The sequence below is a fragment of the Mustelus asterias genome, unplaced genomic scaffold (genome assembly GCF_964213995.1).
Source record: "Mustelus asterias unplaced genomic scaffold, sMusAst1.hap1.1 HAP1_SCAFFOLD_106, whole genome shotgun sequence".
Taxonomy (NCBI): domain Eukaryota; kingdom Metazoa; phylum Chordata; class Chondrichthyes; order Carcharhiniformes; family Triakidae; genus Mustelus; species Mustelus asterias.
Window position 1 is genome coordinate 830,321 of NW_027590150.1, and position 13,027 is coordinate 843,347.

At 47.8% G+C, this 13,027-nt stretch overlaps 2 protein-coding genes across 5 annotated transcripts in view; both read right to left on the bottom strand.

The window, feature by feature from the left end:
- LOC144484402 (uncharacterized) overlaps positions 1-13,027 on the bottom strand; it is a 529,373-nt gene that overhangs the window by 421,190 nt on the left and 95,156 nt on the right. The gene's annotated exons all lie outside the window — the stretch shown is intronic.
- Positions 8,977-11,942, bottom strand: LOC144484415 (uncharacterized). The gene is made up of 3 exons (XM_078202951.1): positions 10,961-11,942; positions 9,572-9,705; positions 8,977-9,111 (listed from the first exon to the last, which is right to left on the bottom strand). Exons 1-3 carry the CDS (start codon positions 11,940-11,942, stop codon positions 8,977-8,979), a joined length of 1,251 nt encoding a protein of 416 aa, XP_078059077.1.

A 13,027-nucleotide genomic window follows, 5' to 3' on the forward strand; every position in this document is an offset into this window, starting at 1 on the left:
TGGAAAAGGTGGTGAAGAAGGCATGTGGCATGCTTGCCTTTATTGGACAGGGCATAGAGTATAAAAGTTAGCATATGATGTTGCAGTTATATAGAACGTTGGTTAGGCCACATTTGGAATACTGCGTCCAGATCTGGTCGCCACACTACCAGAAGGACGTGGAGGCTTTGGAGAGAGTGCAGAAAAGGTTTACCAGGATGTTGCCTGGTATGGAGGGTATTAGCTATGAGGAGAGATTGAGTAAACTAGGGTTGTTCTCCCTGGAAAGACGGAGGTTGAGGGGCGACCTAATAGAAGTTTATAAAATTATGAAGGGCATAGATAGGGTGAACAGTTGGAAGCTTTTTCCCAGGTCAGAAAGAACAAACACAAGGGGTCACAAGTTCAAGGTAAGGGGGGCAAGGTTCAATACAGATAAGTATGGGAAAGTTTTTTACACAGAGGGTGGTGGGGGCCTGGAATGCACTACCAAGCAAGGTGGTTGAGGCGGACACGCTAGGATCATTTAAGACTTATCTAGATAACCACAGGAACAGACTGGGAATAGAGGGATACAAACGGATGGTCTAGTTAGGAACACATGATCGGTGCAGGCTTGGAGGGCCGAAGAGCCTGTTCCTGTGCTGTATTGTTCTTTATTCTGCAATTCATTTAAATAAGCTGCTGCTTTTTCTGTTCTTTCTGTCTGAGTGGACAAGTTTACATTTTCCCATGTTATACTGGATCACCAGTCTAATACCTGGGAAGGTGTTGTGTTATTGGGAACGGTTGAGCCTGTACTCATTGGAGTTTAGAAGAATGAGGGGTAATCTTTTTAAGTTTAAATTTTATTTATTAGTGCCACAAGTAGGCTTATGTTAACACTGCAAAGAAGTTACTGTGAAAATCCTCTAGTTGCCACACTCCAGCGCCTGTTCGGGTACACTGAGGGAGAATTTAGTTTGGCCAGTGCACCTAACCAGCACGTCTTTCAGACTGTGGGAGGAAACCGGAGCATCTGGAAGAAACTCACACAGACACGGGGGGAATGTGCAGACTCTGCACAGACAGTGACCTAAGCCGGGAATTGAACCCGGGTCCCTGGCGCTGTGAGGCAGCAGTGTTAACCACTGTGCCACCGTGCTGCCCAAGGTAGCTTGACAGATGAAGAGAGGTTATTTCCCCACATGGGCAGAATGCCAAATATGAAGGGTTTCTCATTTCGAATGGAGATGAGGAGAAATTTCTTCCCTCAGGGGGTCTTTGGAATTATTTTCCCCAGGGAGCAGTGGAGGCTGCGTCAGGCTGAGTTAGACAGATTGTTATCCACAAGAGTTATGGCCGACAGGCGGGAACGTGGAGTTAAGGGCACAATCGGATCAACCATCATCTTATTGAATGGAACGGCAGGCTCAATGGGCCGAATGGTCTATTCCTCCTACTTTCCATGATGTTATGGTCTCTGTGTTGAGGACAGGAAGCATTATGTATTGATCTGTCAATCAACATGAATTAGCATCTTCAGGAGTGTTGGAGGTACAGCAGACTGAGAATGGAGGAAAAATAGACAGATTTACAGCTTTGGGGGAATGAGAGGACAGATTGTTCCAGAGAAACTAAAACTGTCTGTTCTGAATTTTTATCCTACACTAATAGGACTTTTGTGAACTCCTTTTACAGGATATTAGAAGGGGAGAATTTTGAGACAGAAATCTCAAAACAAACATCAAGATCTGAGCCACTCAATTCACTGGGATGTGAAACCATCGGCCATTCTAACATCATTGTGACTGGAAAAGCACCGAGACACACACACACCTGATTGAGAGTGTTCCAGTGCACTGAGTGTGGAAAGAGCTTTAACCAGTTACACAGCCTGAAAATACATCACAGCATTCACAGCGGGAGAGACTGTACCCGTGTTCCATGTGAGATTTAACTGATTGTTTAACCTGGAGAGTCACAAGGACACCGGCACCATGGAGAAACCGTGGAAATGTGGGGACTGTGGGAAGGGATTCAGGTCCCCGTCTGAGCTGGAAACTCATCGACGCAGTCACACTGGGGAGAGACCATTCACCTGCTCCAAGTGTGGGAAGGGATTTGCTCAGTCGTCCACACTGCTGACACACCAACAGGTTCACAGTCGAGAGAGACCATTCACCTGCTCTCAATGTGGGAAGGGATTCACTAATCCATCTCTTCTGCTGAGGCACCAGCGAGTTCACACTGGGGAGAGGCCGTTCATTTGCTCTGACTGTGGGAAGGGATTTAAAGACTCCTCCACCCTGCTGACACACTGGCGAGTTCACACTGGGGAGCGGCCGTTCACCTGCTCAGAGTGTGAGAAGGGATTTACTCACTCATCCACCCTGCTGACACACCAGCGAGTTCACACCGGGGAGAAGCTGTTCACCTGCACCGTGTGTGGGAAGGGATTCACTCAGTTCTCCAGCCTGCAGACACACCAGCGAATTCACTCTGGGGAGAAACCATTCACCTGCTCCGTGTGTGGGAAGGGATTCACTTGGTCATCCCGCCTGCTGAGACACCAGCGAATTCACAAGTGATGACAGGGGTTGGATTCTGCTGTTATTGCTGCTGTTAATCACATCCAGGACTGAACCATGTTCATTCTGACAGTGGGTGAAATGGCTTCTGCCAATCGTCTGACCTGTTGAAACACAAGTCACACTGGGCAGAAACTATGGGAATGTGGGAAAGGATTCAGTTACCTGTCAGTGCTGGAAATTCATCGACGCAATCACACTGGGGAGAGGCCATTCCCCTGTCCCGACTGTGGGAAGCGATTTACTAGTTCATCTACCTTGCTGACGCACCAGCGAGTTCACACTGGGAAGAGATTTTTTAAATGCCCAGACTGTGAGAAGTGCTTTGGAAGTTCTTGGGACCTGAGGCATCATCAGCTTGTTCACACTGACGAGAGACCGTTCAGATGTTCTCACCATGCGTCACATTCTGATGATTAACCAAACTCACTGCACCAGTGGATTCACACTGGGGAGAGACCGTTAACCTGCTCTGAGTGTGGGAAGGGATTCACTTGTTTACCCCACTGCAGACACATCAGGAATCTCTCACTGGGGAGAGACCATTCACTTGTTCTGTGAGTGGGAAAGGATTCACTCAGTCATCCACCCTGCTGAATCACCAGCAAGTTCACACGAGGGAGAGGCGATTCACCTGCCCTGTGTGTGGGAAGGGATTCACTCAGTTATCCAACTTGTGGACACACCAGCAGGCTCAGATTGGGGACAGGCCATTCACCTGTTCTATGCGGGAGGAGATTTTCTCAGTCATCCACCCTCCTGAGACACCAAGTTCACAAGTAACTACAGTAGTGACTGAACAGAGTTCACTGAGATCTGTTTCAGTTGATATTAATAAATCCCAGCTCCAGTTGGAGTGCTTAATGTTTAAAGAATCAGAGAGTCATAGAATTCCTACTGTGCAGAAGGAGGCCATTCGGCCCATCGAGCCTGCACTGACAACAATCCCACCCAGGTCCTATCCCCGTAAATTCATATATTTACCCTGCTAATCCCCCTGACACTAAGGGGCAATTTAGCATGGCCAATCCACCTAATCCACACACCTTTGGACTGTGGGAGGAAACCGGAGCATCCAGAGGAAAGCCACGCAGACACAGGGAGAACGTGTAGACTCCACACAGTCACCCAAGGCCAGAATTGAACTCGGGTCTCTGGTGCTGTGAGGCAGCAGTGCTAACCACTGTGCCGTCCCTTTTATTATGGATAAAAGTCAAGTAAATCAGCTTTGTGTTAAATGCACAGCGTATTGAATCTTTTGAATATCTCATTTTGAACGGCTCTTCCTCTGTGAGGAGCTCATGGAGCTTCTTTGTCACTAAGATTGAGACAATTTGAACAGCTGCCTCTGCTGCTTCTCTCCCTTCCACTAGTCCACCGGGCCAATCTGTCTCTGACATTCTCCTGTCTTAGATCTGATCTCTCAGCCTTTTCCAGATTCTTTGCAGGGTTTCCTTTTTCTCTCCAGATCGGGTGATTAGTTGAAACCTCGTCCACAGAACACAGACATCAGAGTGAGACTGGGGTGGGGGTGGTGTAAGAGTTGTGGGGGCAGGGCAGAGTTGGTAAGAATTGTGGAAATGCTGGGAGGAACGAGTTGAGAGAGCAGTGAGGGGTGGTGCAGCAGTCACTTGTTCACTGGTCTTTATGACAGAGGCATTGATGGGGCCTCAGGCCTGAGACTTCATTCTCTGGACACGTGAACCAGCAGCAAGAACACTTGCATGCAGGTCATGGAGCCTCAAAGCAGGACTGTCCAAGCTGAATCTCTGCCCCACAACCACCATTGCTGCCCCAAAGGTCACGACACCAATACCTCAGCCCGTGACCTCACCAGGGAACACAGTTCATAGAACATAGAACATAGAACATTACAGCGCAGAACAGGCCCTTCGGCCCACGATGTTGCACCGACCAGTTAAAAAAAAAACTGTGACCCTCCAACCTAAACCAATTTCTTTTCGTCCATGAACCTATCTACGGATCTCTTAAACGCCCCCAAACTAGGCGCATTTACAACTGATGCTGGCAGGGCATTCCAATCCCTCACCACCCTCTGGGTAAAGAACCTACCCCTGACATCGGTTCTATAACTACCCCCCCTCAATTTAAAGCCATGCCCCCTCGTGCTGGAGTTTAGAAGTGTAAAAGACAACTTGACAGAGCGGATGTGGAGAGAATGTTGCCTATTGTTGGACAATCTAGAACTAGGAGTCACCATATAAAAATGTAGAGTTTTTTATTTAAGACAGAGATTAGGAGACTTTTTTCTCTCTCAATGGATCGTGAGTCGTTTGGAACTCTATTCCTCAAAAGGCAGTAGACGCAGAGTCTTTGCATATTTTCAAAACAGAGGTAGATAGATTCTTGATAATGTCCGGAATTTAATTAATTGTGTTCCTGGCTTCTAAATTAAACATCTGGAGATTGTTAAACATCTGGAGATTGTAACCTTAAGATAGATGTTTCAATGCTTGTTACATTGGTTGCTGCCTGGTAACAAGAGTGGAACCTTCTGTGAGTGTTGGGGGGGTCACCAGATCATTTCAAGGGTCAGTGATCAGTACTTCTTGATGCAGCTTCAGGGAGTTTGATAGCCAAGAAATACCACAGAGATAGGCTGAGGTCCCAGTAAAGTTGAGTCTAAAAAGTTGGAGAAAGACTGTGGGGAGCAGACTTTAAGTAAAGAGGGCCATTGGGGCAAAGGTGTCCCTTTGGAGTAGCGATATTCTGCTTGGCACGACAAGAGATCTCAAAATATGTTTGAAAGCTGGTGTTTGAGTGTACTCCGGAATCCAGGGAGAAAGAATTTCAGGAGCTGAGATTGAAACTCTCTGAGGTGGGCAATTATTAAAAGCATCTGACTGGGGCTAATGTTTAGAGACAATTCCATGGAGAGATATTCAAAGATGCTGTTGGAAAACCCTCATGAGAAAGGTAAAGCTTTCGTGAGATTGGTTGACTCGCAGCGGGTCTGATGTCTGGAAAGGTCGTGGAGAAATCCATGGAATTGATTTTGATTGCATCTGTCATTTTATTTTACAGTGTGATGTGTCCGACCACAGTTTGTTAATTCACATGTACCTCATTTACCATGAATGTCAGAGAATAAAATACATATTGTAAATTTTTTACCTCTCCTACCTTGCATAGTAAAGTTTATTTTGTTTGTTCTGAATCTGTGGAATCTTGTGCCTTTATTCATTTGCTAAACATGGGCGGCACGGTGGCACAGTGGTTAGCACTGCTGCCTCACAGTGCCAGGGATCCAGGTTCGATTCCAGCCTTGGGTCACTGTCTGTGTGCAGTTTGCACGTTCTCCCCATGTCTGGTGGGTTTCCTCCGGGTGTTCTGGTTTCCTCCCATAATCCAAAAATGTGCAGGTTAGGTGGATTGTCCATACTAAATTGCCTCTTAGTGTCAGGGGTCTAGCAGAGCTAGTGGGGTTACGGGGATAGGGCCTGGGTGGGATTGTGATTGGTGTAGACTCGATGGGCCAAATGGCCCCCTTCTGCACTGTAGGGATTCTATAATACTTAAATGTCTTGTCTCAAATATTATCTATTTTAACTGGATTTCTCCTTGTATCCTGGGGTCTGGTCAAGGATCGTAACAATAAATAAGGGGGTGAAAGGATATTGGGGTTGGTGGGTTTATGGAGTTGAGGTTACAATCAGACCAGACATGATCTTATTGAATGGCAGACCAGGCTGAGTGGCCGACTCCTGCTCCTAATTCATATATCCGGATATATGTTTTGACATAGCCATGCAATTGATATATATGTATATCACACAGTAAGTGATTAAATATCACTGAATTATGACAGAAGTTGTGTCTGAGTTACATTTACACAGACTCACTCACTCAGTAAGTGATCAGATCTCACTAAACTCTGACACAAGCTGTGTCTATCTGAGCTATATTTACACAGACTCACTCAGCAAGTGATCAGATCTCACTTTTAGTTGTAGTGAGCTTTTCACTTAAAATGTCCTAAGCAGTTTCACAGAACCATAAGGACATATTGGGTCGGATGATCCAAAGTCTTGGTCAAAGAGATCAGTTATAAGGAGAGTCTTTCAGGAGGAAAGTGAAGTGGAAAGATGGAGAGGTTCAGGGAGGAAATTCCAGAGTTTGGGGTCCAGGCAGCTGAAAACACGGCTACCAATGGTGGAGTGATTAAAATTAGGGATAAAGGACACCCAGGAATGTAAATTCATCTTCAGTTTATTGTCATTTTCTCCTTCCTTACTCCAGTTTTTTTTCTATTCTCAAACCTTCAGTTGCAATTCCCAGCTCCTCAAACCTGGCACTGAATTTCCTTTCTCACTGCTCTGTGTAATTTCCTGAATTAATCCCTGCTGTCTGTGTTGAATGAATCTATCTCAGTAACGAATGTTGATGTGTTTGCTCCGCACCCACAGGGCTCCATCTGTTCGCTCCGCACCCACAGGGCTCCATCTGTTTGCTCCGCACCCACAGGGCTCCATCTGTTTGCTCCGCACCCACAGGGCTCCATCTGTTTGCTCCGCACCCACAGGGCTCCATCTGTTTGCTCCGCACCCACAGGGCTCCATCTGTTTGCTCCGCACCCACAGGGCTCCATCTGTTTGCTCCACACCCACAGGGCTCCATCTGTTTGCTCCGCACCCACAGGGCTCCATCTGTTTGCCCCGCACCCACAGGGCTCCATCTGTTTGCCCCGCACCCACAGGGCTCCATCTGTTTGCCCCGCACCCACAGGGCTCCATCTGTTTGCTCCGCACCCACAGGGCTCCATCTGTTTGCCCCGCACCCACAGGGCTCCATCTGTTTGCTCCGCACCCACAGGGCTCCATCTGTTTGCTCCGCACCCACAGGGCTCCATCTGTTTGCTCCGCACCCACAGGGCTCCATCTGTTTGAAGCCACAAACAGAAAGGTCCAGTTTTCTCCTGGAGTTTGACACAAAGCAGCTTTCACAATGATGCAGAGCTCAGCCCCGCCCCTCATTTACTCTGGTTGGAGGACCAGCCGCTCCCGCTCGGTACTCCAGCCCCGCCCCCTCTTGCTATTGGTCCGGAGCTGCCATCAATCACTCGGGTATTGTGACCTGTCAATGACTGAGCATGCGCCATCCACCCGGCCAGCCTGCGGCAGATAGAACAGTTTCTACAGCGCGGGGGATTGTGGACAATCTGGCTGCCATTACAGATGGACTCTCAGTTAGTCTTTGTTTGAATGTGGGAAAGTGAGGATGAGATCCTACCATAGGTCATCACAGTGGTTAGGACTGCTGTCTCACAGCACCAGGGACCCGTGTTCAATTCCGGCCTTGGGTCATTGTCCGTATGGAGTTTACATATTCTCACCGTGTCTGTGTGCGTTTCCTCTGGATGCTCCGGTTTCCTCCCACAGTCCATAGATGTGCAGGTTAGGTTAATTGGCCATTCTAAATTGAGCCTGGTGTCAGGGGGATTAGCATGGGTAAGTGGGGATAGGGCCTAGTTGGGATTGTGGTCGGTGCAGACTCAATGGGCAGAATGGCCTCCTTCTGCATTGTAGGGATTCTCTGAAAAAGTACATATGCACATACGAATTAGGAGCAGGCCACCCAGCTTTTCGAGGCTATTACATCATTCAATATGATCATGGCTGATCTGATTATAACCCCAACCCCACTTTCCTTCCTCCCCGCCCCCCACCCCCTCCCCCTACCTCACTCTGAAAAATTTCACCATAGGGTACAAAGCCCAAGTTCCAGCTCCGACCATTCACACCGTGTGATGATTGTTCATGTCCATCCTGACAATCAACCTCTGTCAATATGTCAGTAACAAACCCACACACCATTGTTTGCTAGTTTCCCATTTCAAATATTTAATAGAGTCAGGGTAACACCTGGAAAGTGAGAACAATCCCAGTTTACGTGGGTAAGTTTGGCGATCAGCAATTTGGGGTTGATGGCCAATTGTTACAGCACAGAGGGTGGCCATTCAGCCCTTTGAGCACACGGTGGGTCTGATGGACAAGATGGGCATGAAGGGATATGAGAGAGAAACTAGGGGAAGATGTGGGTTCAGGGCTCAGACAAGGGGAAACTGTAGAAGCCGTTCAGCCCAATGGGCCAGTGGAAGGGAGGGACGCAGCAGAGGCAGCTGATCAGATTGTCTCAATCTTAGTGACAGAGAAGCTCCATGAGCTCCTCACACTTTTTGTTGGAGGTGAGGATGGAGGAGACAGGGGAGGGGAGAGACCTTCTGACTTGATGTCGGAGATAGTAAAAAGAATACAAGTTTATTTGATGCAAAGTTGACTTATTTGACTTTTAGCAAGAGGATCAGCCCCTATAACTAGGGTGGGGTTTACTAACGTCAGCAGAAACAGACCCCAATTAACATGATTCAATCCTGAACATGATCAACAGCAAAGTCTGATCACTGTAGTTAATTGTGAACTCGCTGGTATCTCAGCACATGGGATAAATAAGCAAATTCCTTCCCACATTCAAGGCAGGTGGAGGCTCTCCGCACTGTGAAATTTCCGGTGTACAGTAAGTTGAAATGATTTCTTGGACGCATCTGCAGTGAAAGCACCTGAATGGTATCTGATCAGTATGAACATGTAGATGTTGCAGTTCCCAGGAACATTTATTGTACTTCCCACAGTCCCGGCATTTAAAGGGTTTTGTCCAATGTGAAATTACTGGTGAATCGAAGCAGGCAGGATGACTGAGAGAATCCGTTTTCTCATGTAGAGCAGATGGACAGCACCTCCCTAGTGTGAACTCTCTGGTGTTTCAGCAGACTGGATAACTGAGTGAATCTCTTCCCACACTCAGAGCCACATGGATGGTCTCTCCTCAGTGTGAAGTCGCTGGTGTCTCAGCAAGTCATTTGACTGGGTGAATTCCTTCCCACACTGGGAGCAGGTGAATGGTTTCTCCCCAGTGTGAACTCGTTGGTGTCTTACCAGGTGTGATAACTGAGCGAATCCCTTCTCACACACAGTGCAGGGGAACGGCCTCTCCCCTGAGTGAACTCGCTGGTGTCTCTGTAGATGTGGTAACTGAGTGAATTTCTTCCCACAATTGAGGTAGGTGAACGGCCTCTCTCCAGTGTGAACTCGCTGGTGTCGCAGCATGTTGGTGGAATTAATAAAACCCTTCCCACACTCTGAGCAGAGGAAGGGCCTCTCCCCAGTGTGAACCCGTTGGTGTGTCATCAGGTTGCATAACTCAGTGAATCCCTTCCCACACTCGGAGCAGAGGAATGGCCTCTCTCTAGTGTGGACTCGCTGGTGTCTCAGCAGGTTGGTTGACTGGGTAAATCCCTTCCCACACTCGGGACAAGTGAACTGCCTCTTCACATTGCGACCTTGCTGGCGTGTCAGCAGGTTGGATGACTGAGTGAATCCCTTTCCACACTTGGGGAAAGTGAGGAGCCTTTCCCCAGAGTGAGTGCATTGGTGTTCAGTGAGGTCAGACGATCGCATGAACGCAGCCCCACAGTGAGAGCACCTGAATAGTCTCTCGTCAGTGTGAACACATTGATGGGACACCAATTCCACAGAACTTTGAAAACAAGTCCCACTGTCTGGACATTTCAAAGGTCTTTCAGCAGTGTCGTCTCGCTCGTCTGTCAGCAGATTAGATAATGGAATGAATCCCTTCCCAGACTCTGTGCAGGTAACTGGACTTTCCTCAGTGCGAACTCTGTGGCATCTCTGCTGGCTGGATGACTGAATGACTCCCTTCCCAGACTCAGAGCAGGTAACTGGACTTCCCTCAATGCAGGTAACTGAACTTCCCTCAGTACAGGTAACTGAACTTCCCTCAATGCAGGTAACTGAACTTTCCTCAGTACAGGTAACTGAACTTCCCTCAGTGCAGGTAACTGAACGTCCCTCAGTGCAGGTAACTGAACTTTCCTCAATGCAGGTAACTGAACTTCCCCTCAGTACAGGTAACTGAACTTTCCTCAGTACAGGTAACTGAACTTTCCTCAGTGCAGGTAACTGAACTTCCCTCAGTGCAGGTAACTGAACTTCCCTCAGTACAGGTAACTGAACTTCCCTCAGTGCAGGTAACTGAACTTTCCTCAGTACAGGTAACTGAACTTTCCTCAGTACAGGTAACTGAACTTTCCTCAGTACAGGTCACTGAACTTTCCTCAGTACAGGTAACTGAACTTTCCTCAATGCAGGTAACTGAACTTTCCTCAATGCAGGTAACTGAACTTTCCTCAGTACAGGTAACTGAACTTTCCTCAGTACAGGTAACTGAACTTCCCTCAGTACAGGTAACTGAACTTTCCTCAGTACAGGTAACTGAACTTTCCTCAGTACAGGTAACTGAACTTTCCTCAGTACAGGTAACTGAACTTCCCTCAGTACAGGTAACTGAACTTTCCTCAGTACAGGTAACTGAACTTCCCTCAGTGCAGGTAACTGGACTTCCCTCAGTCTGAACTCTCCGGTGTCCTTGCTGGCTGGATGAGATTGTGACTCCCTTCCCAGGCTCGGTGCAGGTCAAAGTTCTTGCTTCAGTGTGAACTCGCTTGTGCCCCTGCCAGCTGGATGAGGTAGTGAATCCCTTCCCACACTCAGAGCAGATAAATGGTCTCTCCCCAGTGTGAATTCTCTGGTGATCCAATAGGTTGGATGACCGAGTGAATCCCTTCCCACACTCAGAGCAGGTAAATGGTCTCTCCCCAGTGTGAACTCGATCGTGTCTGAGCAGGTCATTTGATTGAGTGAACCCCTTTCCACACTCGGAGCAGGTGAATGGCCTTTCCCCCGTGTGAACTCGCTGGTGTCTTAGCCGGTGAGATAACTGAGTGAATTCCTTCCCACACTGAGAGCAGGTAAATGGCCTCTCCCCAGTGTGAACCCGCTGGTGTGTCTGCAGATGGGATGACTGAGTGAATCCCTTCCCACACACAGAGCAGGTGAACGGAGTATCCCCAGTGTGAACTCGTTGGTGTCTCTGCAGGTTGGATGAATTCATGAATCCTTTGCCACATGCAGGGCAGGTGAAAGGCCTCTCTCCAGTGTGAACTCGCTGGTGTGTCAGCAAATTAGTTGAATTAATGAATCCCTTCCCACATTCCGAGCAGGTGAACAGCCTCTCCCCAGTGTGAGTGTGTTGGTGTGTTAGCAGGCAGGATAACTGAGTGAATCCCTTCCCACACACAGAGCAGGTAAATGGCCTCTCCCCAGTGTGAACTCGCTGGTGTCTGAGAAGGGTAAATGATCGAGTAAATCCTTTCCCACAAACACTGCAAATGAACAGCCTCCCTCCAGTGTGAGCTCGCTGGTGTTTCAAAAGGGCAGATGATTGGCTGAATCTTTGTCCACACACAGAACACGTGTACAGTTTCTCTCCACTGTGAATGGTGCTTTTTCCTTCCATGTTGAAAGTCCTATGATATTCAGGTTATGACAAATTGGACGATTCTCAGATTCTGGTGTGATGTTTGATTTGAGTTTTCCGCTTGTAAATCCTCCTCTTCTACAATCCTGTGATTTAAAACAAAAAAAAGGGAGTGAGAGAGAGTTCACAAAAACATAAAGGCAGGTTGAGAAATTGAGCTGAATGAATGTGGTAATTTGTGGGGCCAGCAGGAGGAAAAAGTGATCATGAAAACTGCTCAATTTTCACAAAAACCCAACTGGTTCACCAATGCCCTTCAGGGAAGGGAGGTGCCAACCAGTGTGGGTCTACACATGACGATTGGATCTATGGGAGGAGAGAGAAAGATGTTGGAGAGGCAGGAGGTGAAGTATAGGGATTTTATTTACCCATCACTAACCAGAACCTTGACAGAATCTTCCAATCCCTCAAACTCCACCCCCAAGAAGGATCAGAGGAGCTGATCTGTGGAGAGAGAACAGAGCCAACATTTCAAACTTTGGCTCCATCTCCACAGATGCTGTCTGACCTGTTGAGATTTTCCAGCTCTTTGTTTTTGTTTCATAATTGGTCAATCTTGTTTCTAAAGTTGCCTCTGTGAGCAATGCCTACAATAAAATACCAGCAAAATATTGCAGCTGCTGGATATCTGAAATAAACACAAAAAATGCTGGAAATACTCAGCAGGTCAGACAGTGGGTAAGATTCCCCGGCCTCCCAGCAGTGTGTTTCCCGCGGACGGGAAAAGACGCGATGTTTGCTAGCAGCAGGATTCTCTGGTCCCACTGCTGTCGATGGGAATTCCCATGAACATCACCCCATGCCAGTGGGATACCCATGGGCGGGGGTGTGCTGCCAGCAGGTATGCAGAATCCCACGGCATGAATGGCCAGAGAATTCTGGTCAGAATCTGTGGAGAGAGAAACAGAGGAAAGGTGGTAGAGGCAGGAAATCTCACAAGTAAAAAGTATGTCATTGAGTCATAGAGGTTTATAGCATGGAAACAGGAACCTAACTCATCCATGCCGCCCTTTTTTTAAACCACTAAGCTAGTCCCAATTACCCACGTTTGGTCCATATCCCTC